The sequence below is a fragment of the Pecten maximus genome, chromosome 7, assembly GCF_902652985.1.
Source record: "Pecten maximus chromosome 7, xPecMax1.1, whole genome shotgun sequence".
NCBI classification, from domain to species: Eukaryota; Metazoa; Mollusca; class Bivalvia; order Pectinida; family Pectinidae; genus Pecten; species Pecten maximus.
The window spans coordinates 3871553-3891606 of NC_047021.1; the positions used below are offsets into that span (position 1 = coordinate 3871553).

Sequence of the window (20054 nt, forward strand, 5' to 3'; positions counted from 1 at the left end):
TAAGCTGCTTCAGTACACTTGTGGTCATTTGGTCCGAATGGCAATGCACGCGCACAGGTAACGTTGTTACATAAATACAAATAGCCGGCCGTTTCATCATGAAAATTGCCAATACAACACTATTTTGATCATTTGAACAAAAACAAGCCTGGCACGACATAGATAAACATTAATACAATTATATTATTGCAACGTTCAACAAAAAAAAATATTAGATAAGCTTTCTGAAGTCTATAGTTTCTGATTATATACCAATTATAAACTAGGTCATTTAATCCGATTCAAATAATTTGATATTGAAATAACTGTTTATAGTGTTTCTGTAACAATCCCTTAACAAATATACCACAGTAAAACATTTGTGGAGGGGCTCATCATTGATTACAAACAGACAAACTGTTTGATTATTTCTCAAATCAAGCAGTTGCTTAGACTTTGAAGTTTGTTTACCAGTTGTATCTGTTTGCGGTAGCTTATTTTGCCGTCGCCAACTAGAAATGAACCTTGCAGCCTCCTGTGTCAGGCTGCATACTTTCTTTAACTCAATCATGGTAAAGTTGAACTGTCATTCTAAAGTCCGTGTCTGCCTTAAAAAAGTACCGGAAGTAAACAAAACCACGTGGTACGTACAAAATCTACCTTCCCGCTAAAAAAACCTCTGACACGGTGTCGGAAGAACGTTTTACGTCAATGTATCCTCATTGCAGAGTGGGAAGAGCGTCTGTAGGAGCCAGAAGTTGCAATTTCGATGTACAACAACACGCTATGCAAATGTACACATTATTTTCGTAAGTATATCTCGTTGTGTAATTGATGTCATCATTTTCGAGAGAAACGAGGATGCACACTATGTCGATTTAAAAAACTATGTTAGTCTTGACTGAGGCAGAGGGGTACCAGACGTTTCGCTCCAATGGCACAATGTCCTTATTTTTGTCGCATGGCCGTATCACTATCACCCCCCCCCCCCCCCCCCCCCCCCCCCCCACAAGAGCATTTCACAACGTTTTAAAATATTTGGGGGGAACTTTCCCATTACCCCATGCTAGTTCGCCCCATTGTCACAATGTCCCGAATTGCACTTGCCAGATTTTCCTAAATTAACCATATACCTCGAAACGATTTAGATTTACCTAATGTACGTAGCTGTTAAGTTGGGTGTGCCTAATGAGTGTCCTGTGAGGAATGAGTGTCCTGTGAGAGTTTTTTTCACGCCCCGCAATTCGTTAAGTGATATTTTTAAATGTTTTTTTCTGTATCATACAGATGAATATCTAACCTATTAACATGCAAAATCTGACTTTGATATAACGAGTGCATACTATACAAATGTACCGGCGAACACGAAGTTACGGTGCCATAAACATACGAGTGTCCTGTGAGGAATGAGTGTCCTGTGATTATTTTTGCACACCCCGCAACTCATTAAATGATATTTTAGAATTATTTTTTCTGTATCATACAAATGCACATTGAGCCTATTACCATGCAAAAGTTGACCTTGATTGCACGAGTGCATATTATATAAATGTACCGTCAAAGTTACATTGCAGGGTGTCCCGCGAGGTGTTCGCACGCCCCGTGATTTTGTTTACCTTTCGAATACAGTGTGGACTAGGCTAACTAGTGAGTGTCCTGTGGCGCCGTGCCAACCTCGGGTACCTTGCCGCAGGCATGGACTGGTCACTGGTGATTGAACTGCTCAAATACACCTATTTTCTCCCAAAGTACGTTTATAAGAATTAAACAAGAAATAACTTTATTATGCCTGAAATATACGTATTTTCTCCCAAAGTTCGTTTATAAGAATTATACAATAAATAACTTTATTACGCCTGAAATATACGTATTTTATCCCCAAGTCCGTATATAATAATTATACAAAAATTAACTTTATCATGCTCGAAATATACGTATTTATGCATTTTAAAATCTATTACTTGTTTTTCGTAGCATTTGCTAAAATGTACTTGTTGATAGTAATAGACATCGCGTATATGTACGAATTGTGGGGTGTGCAAAAACTGCACTGGACACTGCACCGAAAATGAATAAATTTTCGATGTTCATCTGTATTTTACAGAAAAAATAATTTTAAAATATCTTTTAATGAATCGCGGGGCGTGCAAAAACTCTCACAGGACACTCATTCCTCACGGGACACTCATTCCTCACAGGACGCTCACATGTGTAATGCATCGTAACTTTGCCGGTACATTAGCATAATATACACTCGTCCAATCAAAGTCAAATTTGGCATATTAATCGGTGAGATGTTCATCTATATGATACAGAACAAAATATATTAAAATGTCACTTAACGAATCGCGGGGCGTGCAAAAACCTCACAGGACACTCGCATGTGCACTGCACCGTAACTTTGCCGGTACATCAGCATACTAATCACTTGTCCAATCAAAGTCAAATTTAGCTGATTAATTGATTAGATGTCCATCTTTATTATACAGCAAACATAATTTTAAAACATCAGATAATGAATTGCGGGGCGTGAAAAAAAAAAAAAACGCTCAAGACATGCATTCACTTCAACAAATTTTATTAACATGACAATATCAACTGTCAACCTGTTCTTGTTTGTACATGACAAGTTTTCAGACTGAGATTAACAAATTCTATGTATTAATAACAGTTAACCATTACATTAGGTTATACATGTATAAGTTATATTGTTCAATTCTATATTAATACATCTAACTCAAGTATCTTATAACTATATATATGCATTAATTTATCATAGGTGCGTAAATTACATGTAAAAGGAGCAGCACAAACCGGCCCGCACAAACCAGGCTCCTTTCCGGGTCAAACCTTTAAGAAAAAAAGGTTTCAGCAGTTTAATTACCAGTGATCCATGCCTGCGGCAAGGATCTATAACTAACACGTCAAGGTACCCGAGGTTGGCACGGCGCCACAGGACACTCAATGGGTGGTACATGTGTATAACCATCGGTAAATGGGGCGTGCGAACAAATCGATCAGCACCGTAACTTTGTCGTAAAAAAATGCATCATATGCACACTTCCAATCGAAGTCAAATTTGGCATGGTTATGGGTTAGATGTTCATCTGTATGAAACAGAAAAAAATATTTTAAAATATCACTTAACGAATTGCAGGGTGTGTAAAATCTCTCGCAGGACACTCATTCCTCACAGGATCGACACTCGCGTGTGTAGTGCACCGTAACTTCGCCGATAGATTTGCATATATTTGCATTATATGCCCTTGTCCAATCATAGTAAAATTTTGCTTGCTAATATGTTCTATGTTCGTCTGTATGCTAGAGAAAAAATAATTTTAAAATGTCTTTTAATGAATCGCGGGGCGTGAAAAAGCTCTCACAGGACACTCATTCCTCACAGGACGCTCACATGTGTAATGCATCGTAACTTTGCCGGTACATTAGCATAATATGCACTCGTTCAATCAAAGTCAAATTTGGCAAATTAATCGGTGAGATGTTCATCTGTATGATACAGAAAAATTATTCGAAAACGTCACTTAACGAATTGCGGGGCGTGAAAAAACCTCACAGGACACTCGCATGTGCGCTGCACCGTAACTTTGTCGTAAAAAATGCATAATATGCACACGTCCAATCCGAGTCAAATTTGGCATAGTAATGGGTTCGACGTTCATCTGTATGATACAGAAAAAATTATTTAAAGATATTACTTAACGAATTGCGGGGCGTGAAAAAACTCCCACAGGACACTCATTCCCCACAGGACACTCATTAGGTGGACCGGTTAAGTTTGATCATGACACTTACTCCCCATAAGCCTGCGCCCCATGCTAGCCTTACTATAATATGACCTCTCTAAAGGGTACATTAAAGATATCTTCATCAGCTCTATAATGTGGTCACTGCTCATGCACACGAGGGCAGCCTATATCTATATTATGTATATATCTAATTTCCCAACTTTATTTCAAGTTTATGCTTCTGTAAGCATATGTTACTTGTAGAAAGTGTATAACGTTATTCTTGAAGGACACTGCATATAAACCGAAATGACTATCCATTATCCACATTGATATGCAACAGTTCTCCAGATATTGGAGTAATGTACAGAACAAGAACAAGCTAGCTAGGGTAAAGTCCGGTCTATTCGGACAGCTGGTAAATTCGGACAATAATTAATAAAATATCAAATACAGGTGTGTCTTTATTCTATTTGTAAACTATCCTTTTCTGTTGCATTTCTTCCATCTTTGTCGGCAATGTTTTTCTTGATACTTCCAGTCTGAGGTAATGTATAACGATTAAAAACGTACTGTTGGAAAATACAGTCAAATTTCCAATGCTTTTCTGCTTCAACAGCAGTTAATATATGTAATGATTTGTATCAGTATATGTAGTAAGATTTATTATGTTGGGCTATAGTAGGCCTTTGAATTTGATTTCTCTGAAATACCCCGCTAACCTCAATCGGATGTCTCCTAGTCCTAAGTACATGTGAGTAATTAAATCTGATACATCGTTACTCTATGGTATTTATATGTCATCTTATGCGATACATGTTTGATACATTTTACCTCTGAATAGAATCGTGATCATTTGAAATGTAGAACTCTATTTAACAAAGAAGGGAGGGGTATACCCCTTTATCCTTTATTTTGGATAATTAAGGAAGTTTTATATGATTCAATCACATTTTATCATGTTTTTTATATATATTTAGTCAAACACAGGTACAAGTGTATAATGTAATGAGTGTATTGGACTATTGACAGACAAGACGGGGACCAGTAGATCAAATTGTATGGGAGATTTAATGTCATTATGATATTGGGCTGTTTTATCCTTCAGATTAGCTGATTATTGAAGCCAGGATGACCACATACAAGCGGATTGTTACCAAAGGACCTTTGCCTCACTGTTACATGAAACTTAAATTGTGAGTAAATATATATCAGTATGTATATATAAATCGGAAGAATGATTTACCCCAAAATACCCCAAAACTACCACAAAACCACCCTAACCCAAATATTAAGACAAGAAATGATTACAATGTGCAAACAAATCAATTTGTACATACTGTTTTAAAGCAGCAGGTGCTGGTTGGTATAGGGGAGATAGCCCTTACACACTGTAGTAATACATATACAGTGGAACCTCTATAAACCGAACATGCATGGGACATTGATATTTGTTCGATTTACAGAGGGTTCGGTTTGGAGAAGTTGGTCGAAATAACCGGTCGAGTTCCGAATATAATTGGTCAGACGATGTTTTGTTAGATTGTTCCCGATTACAATCCGGCACTTGGGCTACTGTTACGTAGAGAATTTGGTTTGTCTGAATAATATGAATATCATGAAAGTAAATCAATGCATATATTACAGATTATATAAGAAATTAAAATGACTATAACTATAGTTTTATATAGTTTTGTACATTTACTGCACTTCACGATTGAAGCTTCGCCATGTGGTGGGGCCTAATACATGATATTTAACGATTTTACAAAAAAAAAAAAACGGAAATCGAATGATATGAAAGTGTGAAGATGTCTTGTTTCAATATGAATTACAATTGATCAGTATTCCCGGTATCGTTATTGTCTTAAAAAATAGACATCGGACACTGGCATTATTTCAGTGTGTATAATTATTACCCTGCAAAAACACCTCTCATTGGGCCTCATTTAAATCAGAATACGAAACTCAGGCTTCTAGCTCTACTTGTATTGCGAAGATTAACATTGAATCCGCTGAGCTTCGATAAAGTGTGGCATAGTTTCATAATTGGTATTAATTACCGTATTGATTATACACTACAATCATAAGGCCCCTCGGGGTATTTATTGGATACCTGTACAAATCACCTACATGTTAATTTAAGTCCAGATCGAGACACAATTAGGCTTCACACAATACCCGTCACAGGTATTGTTTCACGGTTGACTGGCTGGACATCGTGTCATAATCGCTGAGGTAAGGCCGGTTTTCAGAAGTAATTTTTGGTATACTTTAACAGGAACCGGACACAAAATTGGTCCGGTGTTCGGAATTCAGAAGGATCGGTATTTGGAAGTTTTTGAATACTATAATAAAGAAGGACCGATTCCGTACAATGACAATTTGTTCGGTATTACAGATTATATAAGAAATTAAAATGACTATAACTATAGTTTTATATAGTTTTGTACATTTACTGCACTTCACGATTGAAGCTTCGCCATGTGGTGGGGCCTAATACGTGATATTTAACGATTTTACAAAAAAAAAAAAACGGAAATCGAATGATATGAAAGTGTGAAGATGTCTTGTTTCAATATGAATTACAATTGATCAGTATTCCCGGTATCGTTATTGTCTTAAAAAATAGACATCGGACACTGGCATTATTTCAGTGTGTATAATTATTACCCTGCAAAAAACACCTCTCATTGGGCCTCATTTAAATCAGGATGCGAAACTCAGGCTTCTAGCTGTATTGCGAGATTAACATTGAATCCGCTGCGCTTCGATGAAGTGTGGCATTGTTTCATAATTAGTATTAATTACCGTGTTGATTATACACTACAATCATAACGCCCCTCGGGGTATTTATTGGATACCTGTACAAATCACCTACTTGTAAAGGTAAGTCCCGATCGAGACACAATTAGGCTTCACACAATACCCGTCACAGGTATTGTTTCACGGTTGACTGGCCGGACCTCGTGTCATAATCGCTGAGGTAAGGCCGGTTTTCAGAAGTAATTTTTGGTATACTTTTACAGGAGCCGGACACAAAATCGGTCCGGTGTTCGGAATTCAGAAGGATCGGTATTTGGAAGTTTTTGAATACTATAATAAAGAAGGACCGATTCCGTACAATGACAATTTGTTCGGTATTACAGATTATATAAGAAATTAAAATGACTATAACTATAGTTTTATATAGTTTTGTACATTTACTGCACTTCACGATTGAAGCTTCGCCATGTGGTGGGGCCTAATACGTGATATTTAACGATTTTACAAAAAAAAAAAAACGGAAATCGAATGATATGAAAGTGTGAAGATGTCTTGTTTCAATATGAATTACAATTGATCAGTATTCCCGGTATCGTTATTGTCTTAAAAAATAGACATCGGACACTGGCATTATTTCAGTGTGTATAATTATTACCCTGCAAAAACACCTCTCATTGGGCCTCATTTAAATCAGGATGCGAAACTCAGGCTTCTAGCTGTATTGCGAGATTAACATTGAATCCGCTGCGCTTCGATGAAGTGTGGCATTGTTTCATAATTAGTATTAATTACCGTGTTGATTATACACTACAATCATAACGCCCCTCGGGGTATTTATTGGATACCTGTACAAATCACCTACTTGTAAAGGTAAGTCCCGATCGAGACACAATTAGGCTTCACACAATACCCGTCACAGGTATTGTTTCACGGTTGACTGGCCGGACCTCGTGTCATAATCGCTGAGGTAAGGCCGGTTTTCAGAAGTAATTTTTGGTATACTTTTACAGGAACCGGACACAAAATCGGTCCGGTGTTCGGAATTCAGAAGGATCGGTATTTGGAAGTTTTTGAATACTATAATAAAGAAGGACCGATTCCGTACAATGACAATTTGTTCGGTATTCAGAGGCGTTCGGTTTTTAGAAGGTTTGGTTTTCGGAAGTTGTACTGTATGTAATTAAATAGATAATTCGCTAGTAAGTACAGTCATGGAATATATATATATATGGCAATAGCTTTGTTCTTGATAGCAATAGGTCAATAGCATATTTCAGGTCAATTATTATCGCAACATCTTGCTCAACTATTGCCTGTTGAAATTTTTTTTTTTCTAACCAAAAAAGCTACTTGAAAGCAAGAGCTTCACCAAATCTGCCACCTGTATGTAGGATTTGTTTATGATAAGGTTTTTGGTATCATGATCAGGTAACACCTGTATGTAGTCTTTGGTATCATGATCAGGTAACACCTGTATGTAGTCTTTGGTATCATGATCAGGTAACACCTGTATGTAGTCTTTGGTATCATGATCAGGTACCACCTATATGTAGTCTTTGGTATCATGATCAGGTAACACCTATATGTAGTCTTTGGTATCATAAGGTATCACCTGTATGTAGTCTTTGGTATCATAAGGTATCACCTGTATGTAGTCTTTGGTATCATGATCAGGTACCACCTATATGTAGTCTTTGGTATCATAAGGTATCACCTATATGTAGTCTTTGGTATCATGATCAGGTACCACCTGTATGTAGTCTTTGGTATCATGATCAGGTAACACCTGTATGTAGTCTTTGGTATCATGATCAGGTAACACCTGTATGTAGTCTTTGGTATCATGATCAGGTAACACCTGTATGTAGTCTTTGGTATTATGATCAAGTATCACCTGTATGGGGTCCTTCCCCTACCCCAGGGGCTTTAGGTTTCTTTAAACATAATCTTGTTGAGTCTTGACTTTGTTTCTAGGTTATATCTTTGAAGCAGTCGAGATCCCCATCCCATAATTATACATATACAATGTAGCATTGTTAGACATTGACAAATATAACATGAACATTATTTTTATGTTTACTCAAATAAACCAGGTGAGCGATACAGGTCCTCTGGGCTATGATGGATTATTGTGGTGTTTTATTCTAGTAGGGGAACTTAGCTGGAGCATATTTCTCCCTTGTCTTTATAATTTTATAATAACTTAATCAGCTATAAGCATTAAAGTGAAGAAATTAAATGACAGTGTATGTAGGTGACCCGAGTTTAACCCTTTGTAGTTGTTGTTATTTTGTATATACATGTATTCAAATTTGGGACAACTATAACTCAATAAAACGCATCAATTATCATATGAAATATTTCTTTTGTAAGATAAATGCATACACAAAGGCCATCATTAAAATGACTTCAGTTGATAGTGTATGTAGTGGAACTGGACTGGGATGAATACTGGTGTGTAGGAAGCTTAAACCGATAGACCGTCTGTCTAGAGTTTGGAGGTTTGTCTAGAGTTTGGAGGTTCCGGTTCAAGTTCCAGGCTGGTGGTTGAATTTTTCATCTCCTGTTACAACAGTCCTCTTTACGTAATGGCTAATTATTATTTCTATACAGAAATGACCGTATAACCTATTTTACAGAGAGTTTGAAGATCCATCTGTGAACAAGTTCCTGACCATTAACGCATCTACGCTGAAGCATGCTATTGTCACCTCCATGAAAGGAATGTTTGGAGAGGTTAGTTGTAATGTCTCCATTGATAAGTTATAGACGGAGATAAAGATTGGAGAGGTGAGCTGTTCTGGTACTGTCTGTATAGGGTACATTTATCTCAATAAGTTATAGACCGAGATAAAGAGTGGAGAGGTGAGCTGTTCTGGTACTGTCTGTATAGGGTACATTTATCTCAATAAGTTATAGACCGAGATAAAGAGTGGAGAGGTGAGCTGTTCTGGTACTGTCTGTATAGGGTACATTTATCTCAATAAGTTATAGACCGAGATAAAGAGTGGAGAGGTGAGCTGTTCTGGTACTGTCTGTATAGGGTACATTTATCTCAATAAGTTATAGACCGAGATAAAGAGTGGAGAGGCGAGCTGTTCTGGTACTGTCTGTATAGGGTACATTTATCTCAATAAGTTATAGACCGAGATAAAGAGTGGAGAGGTGAGCTGTTCTGGTACTGTCTGTATAGGGTACATTTATCTCCATTAATAAGTTATAGACCGAGATAAAGAGTGGAGAGGCGAGCTGTTCTGGTACTGTCTGTATAGGGTACATTTATCTCAATAAGTTATAGACCGAGATAAAGAGTGGAGAGGCGAGCTGTTCTGGTACTGTCTGTATAGGGTACATTTATCTCAATAAGTTATAGACGGAGATAAAGAGTGGAGAGGCGAGCTGTTCTGGTACTGTCTGTATAGGGTACATTTATCTCCATTAATAAGTTATAGACCGAGATAAAGAGTGGAGAGGTGAGCTGTTCTGGTACTGTCTGTATAGGGTACATTTATCTCAATAAGTTATAGACCGAGATAAAGAGTGGAGAGGTGAGCTGTTCTGGTACTGTCTGTAGGGTACATTTATCTCAATAAGTTATAGACCGAGATAAAGAGTGGAGAGGTGAGCTGTTCTGGTACTGTCTGTATAGGGTACATTTATCTCAATAAGTTATAGACCGAGATAAAGAGTGGAGAGGTGAGCTGTTCTGGTACTGTCTGTATAGGGTACATTTATCTCAATAAGTTATAGACCGAGATAAAGAGTGGAGAGGTGAGCTGTTCTGGTACTGTCTGTATAGGGTACATTTATCTCAATAAGTTATAGACCGAGATAAAGAGTGGAGAGGTGAGCTGTTCTGGTACTGTCTGTATAGGGTACATTTATCTCAATAAGTTATAGACCGAGATAAAGAGTGGAGAGGTGAGCTGTTCTGGTACTGTCTGTACAGGGTACATTTATCTCAATAAGTTATAGACCGAGATAAAGAGTGGAGAGGTGAGCTGTTCTGGTACTGTCTGTATAGGGTACATTTATCTCAGTAAGTTATAGACCGAGATAAAGAGTGGAGAGGTGAGCTGTTCTGGTACTGTCTGTATAGGGTACATTTATCTCAATAAGTTATAGACCGAGATAAAGAGTGGAGAGGTGAGCTGTTCTGGTACTGTCTGTATAGGGTACATTTATCTCAATAAGTTATAGACCGAGATAAAGAGTGGAGAGGTGAGCTGTTCTGGTACTGTCTGTATAGGGTACATTTATCTCAATAAGTTATAGACCGAGATAAAGAGTGGAGAGGTGAGCTGTTCTGGTACTGTCTGTATAGGGTACATTTATCTCAATAAGTTATAGACCGAGATAAAGAGTGGAGAGGTGAGCTGTTCTGGTACTGTCTGTATAGGGTACATTATCTCAATAAGTTATAGACCGAGATAAAGAGTGGAGAGGCGAGCTGTTCTGGTACTGTCTGTATAGGGTACATTTATCTCCATTAATAAGTTATAGACCGAGATAAAGAGTGGAGAGGTGAGCTGTTCTGGTACTGTCTGTATAGGGTACATTTATCTCCATTATAAGTTATAGACCGAGATAAAGAGTGGAGAGGTGAGCTGTTCTGGTACTGTCTGTATAGGGTACATTTATCTCAATAAGTTATAGACCGAGATAAAGAGTGGAGAGGTGAGCTGTTCTGGTACTGTCTGTATAGGGTACATTTATCTCCATTAATAAGTTATAGACCGAGATAAAGAGTGGAGAGGTGAGCTGTTCTGGTACTGTCTGTAGGGTACATTTATCTCAATAAGTTATAGACAGAGATAAAGAGTGGAGAGGCGAGCTGTTCTGGTACTGTCTGTATAGGGTACATTTATCTCAGTAAGTTATAGACCGAGATAAAGAGTGGAGAGGTGAGCTGTTCTGGTACTGTCTGTATAGGGTACATTTATCTCCATTAATAAGTTATAGACCGAGATAAAGAGTGGAGAGGTGAGCTGTTCTTGTACTGTCTGTATAGGGTACATTTATCTCAATAAGTTATAGACCGAGATAAAGAGTGGAGAGGTGAGCTGTTCTGGTACTGTCTGTATAGGGTACATTTATCTCAATAAGTTATAGACAGAGATAAAGAGTGGAGAGGTGAGCTGTTCTGGTACTGTCTGTATAGGGTACATTTATCTCAATAAGTTATAGACCGAGATAAAGAGTGGAGAGGCGAGCTGTTCTGGTACTGTCTGTATAGGGTACATTTATCTCCATTAATAAGTTATAGACCGAGATAAAGAGTGGAGAGGTGAGCTGTTCTGGTACTGTCTGTATAAGGTACATTTATCTCCATTAATAAGTTATAGACCGAGATAAAGAGTGGAGAGGTGAGCTGTTCTGGTACTGTCTGTATAGGGTACATTTATCTCAATAAGTTATAGACCGAGATAAAGAGTGGAGAGGTGAGCTGTTCTGGTACTGTCTGTATAGGGTACATTTATCTCCATTAATAAGTTATAGACCGAGATAAAGAGTGGAGAGGTGAGCTGTTCTGGTACTGTCTGTAGGTACATTTATCTCAATAAGTTATAGACAGAGATAAAGAGTGGAGAGGCGAGCTGTTCTGGTACTGTCTGTAGGTACATTTATCTCAGTAAGTTATAGACCGAGATAAAGAGTGGAGAGGTGAGCTGTTCTGGTACTGTCTGTATAGGGTACATTTATCTCCATTAATAAGTTATAGACCGAGATAAAGAGTGGAGAGGTGAGCTGTTCTGGTACTGTCTGTAGGTACATTTATCTCAATAAGTTATAGACCGAGATAAAGAGTGGAGAGGTGAGCTGTTCTGGTACTGTCTGTATAGGGTACATTTATCTCAATAAGTTATAGACCGAGATAAAGAGTGGAGAGGTGAGCTGTTCTGGTACTGTCTGTATAGGGTACATTTATCTCAATAAGTTATATAGACCGAGATAAAGAGTGGAGAGGCGAGCTGTTCTGGTACTGTCTGTATAGGGTACATTTATCTCAGTAAGTTATAGACCGAGATAAAGAGTGGAGAGGTGAGCTGTTCTGGTACTGTCTGTATAGGGTACATTTATCTTAAAGTTATAGACCGAGATAAAGAGTGGAGAGGTGAGCTGTTCTGGTACTGTCTGTATAGGGTACATTTATCTCAATAAGTTATAGACCGAGATAAAGAGTGGAGAGGTGAGCTGTTCTGGTACTGTCTGTATAGGGTACATCTATCTCAATAAGTTATAGACCGAGATAAAGAGTGGAGAGGTGAGCTGTTCTGGTTCTGTCTGTAGGTACATTTATCTCAATAAGTTATAGACCGAGATAAAGAGTGGAGAGGTGAGCTGTTCTGGTACTGTCTGTATAGGGTACATTTATCTCAATAAGTTATAGACGGAGATAAAGAGTGGAGAGGTGAGCTGTTCTGGTACTGTCTGTATAGGGTACATTTATCTCAATAAGTTATAGACCGAGATAAAGAGTGGAGAGGCGAGCTGTTCTGGTACTGTCTGTATAGGGTACATTTATCTCCATTAATAAGTTATAGACGGAGATAAAGAGTGGAGAGGCGAGCTGTTCTGGTACTGTCTGTATAGGGTACATTTATCTCCATTAATAAGTTATAGACCGAGATAAAGAGTGGAGAGGCGAGCTGTTCTGGTACTGTCTGTATAGGGTACATTTATCTCAATAAGTTATAGACCGAGATAAAGAGTGGAGAGGCAAGCTGTTCTGGTACTGTCTGTATAGGGTACATTTATCTCAATAAGTTATAGACCGAGATAAAGAGTGGAGAGGTGAGCTGTTCTGGTACTGTCTGTATAGGGTACATTTATCTCAATAAGTTATAGACCGAGATAAAGAGTGGAGAGGTGAGCTGTTCTGGTACTGTCTGTATAGGGTACATTTATCTCAATAAGTTATAGACCGAGATAAAGAGTGGAGAGGTGAGCTGTTCTGGTACTGTCTGTATAGGGTACATTTATCTCCATTAATAAGTTATAGACCGAAATAAAGAGTTTAACAATACCTTTCTCACATCCATTGTATACAAGATACAAATGGAAAACCCAAGTTTGTTCAAATTAATACTTGGATCTGCATTCAAGGTCAGAGGGGTTAGATGTTTTAAAATCTTCACAATTATTTCTCATTTGTTTGGCCAATAGTATGCTGGAATGAAGGCTTCCAAAATTTACTTGAATAAACCAAGCTGGCCTTCTCTGATAATTTGATAAAGTGGTTATCAGCATTAGTTGGTATCTGCGTATAAATGACCCATGTGTAAATGACCCAGATCAACGTCAAAGATGCTCTAAAAGCAGGTGAGCGATTCAGGCCCATTGGGCCTCTTGTATATTATTTCAGCTGGGCAGAACTGAAAAATTTCAAATGTCTGATAAAATATTTTGTGATTATATTGTAGCTGGCCAGTACTAAGAAATTTTAAATGTTCAATAAAAAATTTTGTGATGTTGTTGTAGCTGGGCAGTACTGAGAACATAGACATATTGAAGTTTGATGAGGAGAACTATGAAGCCGTTGTCAGGGTGAGACACAGGTGAGAATGATGATAAGATCAGTGTCAGTAAAAGTCTTGACAGAATTACCTTTTGAGGACCACACTCATTTGTTATCAGGACAGATCTAATGCTCCTCTGTTGGTTAAGTATCAACATCTGCAGGTCCATCAAGATTCCTGACTTAAATGTTTGATTAAAAAATAACTGCATGAAACCAGGGGTCAAAAAACAACGATAATTTGGGAAATTGATCTCTTTGTAAACTTGTCTTATGTAAATTGAGTTTTGAAAAAATTGAATAGAACAGAAACCCCTTCATATATACATTTTGATTTTCCAAAAATTGTTGTGCCAACAGTATCAGAATGAGGCACAGATGGGAAAGATACCCTGATCATTTTGTGTATTTATATCAATCTTCAACACCTTGAACTTCATCTTTTCACAGGTATTTGAAATGTATATGTATTTCATTCAAGATGTGTTGCCTGAGCTAAAGAAATTTCACAACCATGTTTTGTGTATGTTATATTGTTTAGGATGATGAATATACCTGGGTACATGTATGATGTATGTTATATTGTTTAGGATGATGAATATACCTGTGTATATGTATGATGTATTTCATATTGTTTAGGATGATGAATATACCTGTGTACATGTATGATGTATTTTATATTGTTTAGGATGATGAATATACCTGTGTACATGTATGATGTATTTTATATTGTTTAGGATGATCAATATACCTGTGTACATGTATGATGTATTTTATATTGTTTAGGATGATGAATATACCTGTGTACATGTATGATGTATTTTTAGATGAGGGAAAATTACATCATCAACAAATCCAGGTTAATCTGAAACCAATGACAAAACAAAATATTGTCATAACATTGTTTTGTTGGATGTGTAATAAATAAGAACTTTGTAGATTTGTTGAACCATATTTATTTTGTTCCAGTTTCTTTGTGAAGGTGTGGAGTTCCCTTTGTCTGTGTGGATCCTTCAGTGGATACACCTGTGCCTTCCGAGTGAGTCAGGTAGGTACCTTCTTCTGTAAACAGTGTAAACATCTGTTACCTATTAGTTATATAACTACATATATCTAGAATAACTAGACAGTGGCGTAGGAAGCGGGGGGGCAGGGGGGGCAATTGCCCCCCCACTTTTTTCAGTGGGGGGGCAAACATATCTTTTTGCCCCCCCACTTTTTGACATCCAAAATCTAAAAAAGGGGAAAAAACACGAATTTATATATTCATTTCGATAAATATCTGTATATTTTCGAACCGATAATGTTTTCTTGAAGGCAACGATAAAAACTGTATCTTGTACATCCGGAACATTCCGACTTTTATACTAGTATATCAATCCTCAGACCTGTGTGTCGGTCGTCTGCAATAGCCTGGTAAGTCAATATTTATATCTTAATACGAAATTTTGCTTAACTTCATCACATAGATTCAATAAGTTGATGATAATGTGTGAAGTTAATTGAGTTCATAATGAGAACAAGGCAGAAACACAACATGAATAAGAATGCGCGGTTTTAACGTGAATAGAGTGATACTAATTACCGACAGGTACGAGGAAATACAAAAAAAAATTCGGCTCGCGCCTACGGCGCTCGCTTTATCACTAAATTATTGCCCCCCCTCCCTTTCGATTGCAGATCCACAGGGGGGCTTTGCCACCCTGGGACCCGCTGGGCGGCCCCTAGACCTCTCGCAAAAAGGGGAAAAAAATCGACTCGCGCCTACGGCGCTCGCATGATCACTTAATTACTGGACCCCCCTTTCGAAAACTCCTTGATCCGCGCCTAATTCCGAATTATTGGAAATGTGCTATATTCATTTTCCGCGGAGGGCTTAGAAAAAAAAAAAAAAATCGGCTCGCGCCTACGACGCTCGCATTATTACTAAATTACTGGACCACCCGCCCCTTTCGAAAATCCTGGCCGGGCCTGGTGATTCATGTTTTGCCATAAATAATATATCCTGATTTGCGTAAATAACTTATTTTGTACTACATACATGTAAATTATCAAAATTATCATGGGATGTTGAAATGATAATTATTGCCTAATTTTGAGGAGATGGCATACGATTTGTTTAGTGCGTAAAATTTAAGGTTAAAAAAAATTTTGCCCCCCCACTTTTTGACGACTTCCTACGCCACTGCTAGACACTTATTGTAAAAAGTACACTATGATATGAAAGTCTACAATTGATGCAATTCGTTAATAAATCACACACATTAAATCACTGAGTACTCAAAGACGATATGAGAATATATTAGTAGCTGTATTATTAGGCCCTTACTATGGACACCTACTTCCAGTAGCTGTATTGAAAGGCCCTTACTATGGACACCTATCTGCAGTAGCTGTATTATTAGGCCCTTACTATGGACACCTATCTGCAGTAGCTGTATTATTAGGCCCTTACTATGGACACCTATCTACAGTAGCTGTATTATTAGGCCCTGTCTATGGACACATACATAGCTGTTGCAAAACACTAGACACCTTTAAAAGTAATGCCCGATTTGATACCGAAGAAGACAAAATAAGAACACAAATATGGAGCTAGAAGATCTAAGATTTTCCAGGTTATAATTGACAAATTAGTCACATTTAGATATGATTAAGTAGTCTTATTTAGATATGATTAACTAGTCTTACCTAGATACGATTAAGTAGTCTTCATTTTTTGTTTACAGGTCTCTGCTCATTTGATGGGCCTTGCCTGTAACAGCCGAGAGGACTTTGTGACATGACTACAATGAACAATGCTATGTGATTGGGTTATCTCCCTTTGGTTGATGTGGGAATGGGATTATATCCTCTACATTGTTGAGATATTCTGGATTCTGACACACAAGGACAGTGAGAGTAAGGTAATCTGTTAGAGGTCTCAGAACAGTGAGAGTAAGGTAATCTGTTAGAGGTCTCAGGACAGTGAGAGTAAGGTAATCTGTTAGAGGTCTCAGGACAGTGAGAGTAAGGTAATATGTTAGAGGTCTCAGGACAGTGAGAGTAAGGTAATCTGTTAGAGGTCTCAGGACAGTGAGAGTAAGGTAATCTGTTAGAGGTCTCAGGACAGTGAGAGTAAGGTAATCTGTTAGAGGTCTCAGGACAGTGAGAGTAAGGTAATCTGTTAGAGGTCTCAGGACAGTGAGAGTAAGGTATTCTGTTAGAGGTCTCAGGACAGTGAGAGTAAGGTAATCTGTTAGAGGTCTCAGGACAGTGAGAGTAAGGTTATCTGTTAGAGGTCTCAGGAGAGTGAGAGTAAGGTGATCTGTAAAAGGTCTCAGGACAGTGAGAGTAAGGTAATCTGTTAAAGGTCTCAGGACAGTGAGAGTAAGGTGATCTGTTAAAGGTCTCAGGACAGTGAGAGTAAGGTAATCTGTTAGAGGTCTCGGGACAGTGAGAGTAAGGTAATCTGTTAGAGGTCTCAGGACAGTGAGAGTAAGGTAATCTGTTAGAGGTCTCAGGACAGTAAGAGTAAGGCAATCTGTTAGAGGTCTCAGGACAGTGAGAGTAAGGTAATCTGTTAGAGGTCTCAGGACAGTGAGAGTAAGGTATTCTGTTAGAGGTCTCAGGACAGTGAGAGTAAGGTAATCTGTTAGAGGTCTCAGGACAGTGAGAGTAAGGTAATCTGTTAGAGGTCTCAGGAGAGTGAGAGTAAGGTGATCTGTTAAAGGTCTCAGGACAGTGAGAGTAAGGTAATCTGTTAAAGGTCTCAGGACAGTGAGAGTAAGGTGATCTGTTAAAGGTCTCAGGACAGTGAGAGTAAGGTAATCTGTTAGAGGTCTCGGGACAGTGAGAGTAAGGTAATCTGTTAGAGGTCTCAGGACAGTGAGAGTAAGGTTATCTGTTAGAGGTCTCAGGACAGTAAGAGTAAGGCAATCTGTTAGAGGTCTCAGGACAGTGAGAGTAAGGTAATCTGTTAGAGGTCTCAGGTTGTCTCAGGACAGTGAGAGTAAGGTAATCTGTTAGAGGTCTCAGGAGAGTGAGAGTAAGGTAATCTGTTAGAGGTCTCAGGACAGTGAGAGTAAGGTAATCTGTTAGAGGTCTCAGGACAGTGAGAGAAAGGTAATCTGTTAGAAGTCTCAGGACAGTGAGAGTAAGGCAATCTGTTAGAGGTCTCAGGACAGTGAGAGTAAGGTAATCTGTTAGAGGTCTCAGGACAGTGAGAGTAAGGTGATCTGTTAGAGCTCTCGGGACAGTGAGAGTAAGGTAATCTGTTAGAGGTCTCAGGACAGTGAGAGTAAGGTAATCTGTTAGAGGTCTCAGGACAGTGAGAGTAAGGTAATCTGTTAGAGGTCTCAGGACAGTGAGAGTAAGGTAATCTGTTCAGAGGTCTCAGGACAGTGAGAGTAAGGTAATCTGTTAAAGGTCTCAGGACAGTGAGAGTAAGGTAATCTGTTAGAGGTCTCAGGACAGTGAGAGTAAGGTAATCTGTTCAGAGGTCTCAGGACAGTGAGAGTAAGGTAATCTGTTAGAGGTCTCAGGACAGTGAGAGTAAGGTAATCTGTTAGAGGTCTCAGGACAGTAAGAGTAAGGTAATCTGGTAGAGGTCTCAGGACAGTGAGAGTAAGGTAATCTGTTAGAGGTCTCAGGACAGTGAGAGTAAGGCAATCTGTTAGAGGTCTCAGTATGCTATGTGTTATTAACCTGGAAAATAACTTCTGTTCACAAACCATTGTGGTGGTTTAAGGTTTCAGAAGATCATTGACAGAAGAGAGATCACTAACAAGATTAGAGCTGGTCATTAATGTTTGGATTACATAGATCAAAACATGGTCGAAACCGAGACCAATCTGAAGTGCAGTGGATGAAACGAACATGTCAGATTAGGATGTTTATATGTGTTGAAGACTTGAGATGCTCCACAAAACTGAAACTGATTGGAACTGCAAGTGAAGATCTGACTTGACCAATATCTACATACATGTGAAGTATGTTAGAGGCCCAATTGTCAGTTGAAATTGATTAATAAAATCATATTTAAGAAAGAGACAATTATAAGAAATTTTTGTTTATTTGTTATTTATTTTGGAAGAAATTCATGTTTTTGTAAACTTCTTGATGAAGAAATGCAACATAACTGAGGTATCTGTGAAATTACTTGGAACTCTGATCTCATGATTGGCAATCAAGTGACCATACTCTGATGGAAAATTTCTATTGACTGACGACACCTGACAGTATCTATTAGTAAAGACCGGTGAACATTTTTAGTACTGAATTAACCAATGAAACGGTTACTCCTGAGACTACATTTAGCTGGCATGTACGAGAATTGTATACCTGTGTATACATGTGAATATTCTGTATGTATTTATTTGTAAATATAAGAATGTTCCTGTTGGTCAACTGGAGTGTTACTATATAGTTGTTGAATTTCACGGAGTTGATATTTCGTAGTTGTCAGACCTAGTACACAGGTATTAAAATTCGCACAACCATGACTTGTCATTCTGCATAAATTACTTCTGTACATTTTTTTGTATATAAATATTTCTTTGGAATTTTTTTTTTTACAAATATAGCGAAATTATAATTATACATAAATATTTCCTGTGTATTTATTTTCTACAAATAAAGCGAAATTATATTTAAATATTTTCTGGAATTTTCTACAAATATAGCGAAATTATATATAAATATTTTCTGGAATTTTCTACAAATATAGCGAAATTATATATAAATATTTTGTGGTATTTTCTACAAATATAGTGAAGGTAATTCCCCACAAACACTGAACCTGTACAAGGAATTACTTGTGACTTATTGACACATTGATTATAGTGCGCTGAAAAGAATTCTTTTTATTCCACTTTATTTTACAATTTCAAATTTTGCATGCACATTTAATTATAAAACTTGCTCCATATCTGACATATCTGAGAGTATGTCAGTAAAATTTAAAGGTTTGATATAAGAATGACCTAGTGCTTAAACAACTGAATAATTAGGAGCAATTTGGATGAGTTGACCATGGCACTGACCTTTATTATCACTGAAGTGGT

General features: G+C 37.8%; 2 protein-coding genes and 1 long non-coding RNA gene across 7 annotated transcripts in view; 1 reads left to right on the top strand and 2 right to left on the bottom strand.

Annotated features, from left to right (window-relative positions):
- The window catches only part of LOC117331371 (protein pigeon-like), a 42476-nt gene extending 41862 nt beyond the window's left edge, over positions 1–614 (bottom strand). For all 3 annotated transcript variants that reach the window (XM_033890063.1, XM_033890065.1, XM_033890064.1), the window contains exon 1: positions 451–614. In XM_033890063.1, the coding sequence (XP_033745954.1) occupies positions 451–550 (100 nt within the window). In that variant the 5' untranslated portion in view covers positions 551–614. The remainder of the gene's footprint in view (positions 1–450) is intronic.
- Positions 615–678: 64 nt separating this feature from the next.
- LOC117331372 (ribonuclease P protein subunit p14-like) lies at positions 679–19054 on the top strand. Of its 3 annotated transcripts, none has more exons than XM_033890068.1 (8): positions 679–788; positions 4834–4921; positions 9131–9227; positions 13974–14050; positions 14980–15058; positions 16740–16916; positions 16953–17276; positions 18043–19054. In XM_033890068.1, the coding sequence occupies exons 2-6, from the start codon at positions 4857–4859 to the stop codon at positions 16794–16796; spliced, it is 375 nt and encodes a 124-aa protein (XP_033745959.1). In that variant the 5' UTR covers positions 679–788; positions 4834–4856; the 3' UTR covers positions 16797–16916; positions 16953–17276; positions 18043–19054. The 3 variants fall into 3 exon arrangements, with proteins under 3 accessions (XP_033745959.1, XP_033745960.1, XP_033745957.1); XM_033890069.1 differs by having other exon boundaries at positions 16989–17276; XM_033890066.1 differs by having other exon boundaries at positions 16740–17276.
- Positions 14951–16815, bottom strand: LOC117331373. Its single transcript, XR_004533515.1, has 2 exons — positions 16702–16815; positions 14951–15072 (listed from the first exon to the last, which is right to left on the bottom strand). It is a non-coding gene; the product is annotated as an uncharacterized LOC117331373 (long non-coding RNA).
- Positions 19055–20054: the final 1000 nt, after the last annotated feature.

Bases quoted from the DNA above. Each gene is read 5' to 3' on its own strand.
- LOC117331372 (XM_033890066.1), top strand. From the start codon at position 4,857: ATGACCACATACAAGCGGATTGTTACCAAAGGACCTTTGCCTCACTGT. The intron at 9,228-13,973 runs GTTAGTTGTAAT...ATGTTGTTGTAG, and splicing joins TGAAAGGAATGTTTGGAGAG to CTGGGCAGTACTGAGAACAT. The intron at 15,059-16,739 runs GTAGGTACCTTC...TTTTGTTTACAG, and splicing joins GTGCCTTCCGAGTGAGTCAG to GTCTCTGCTCATTTGATGGG.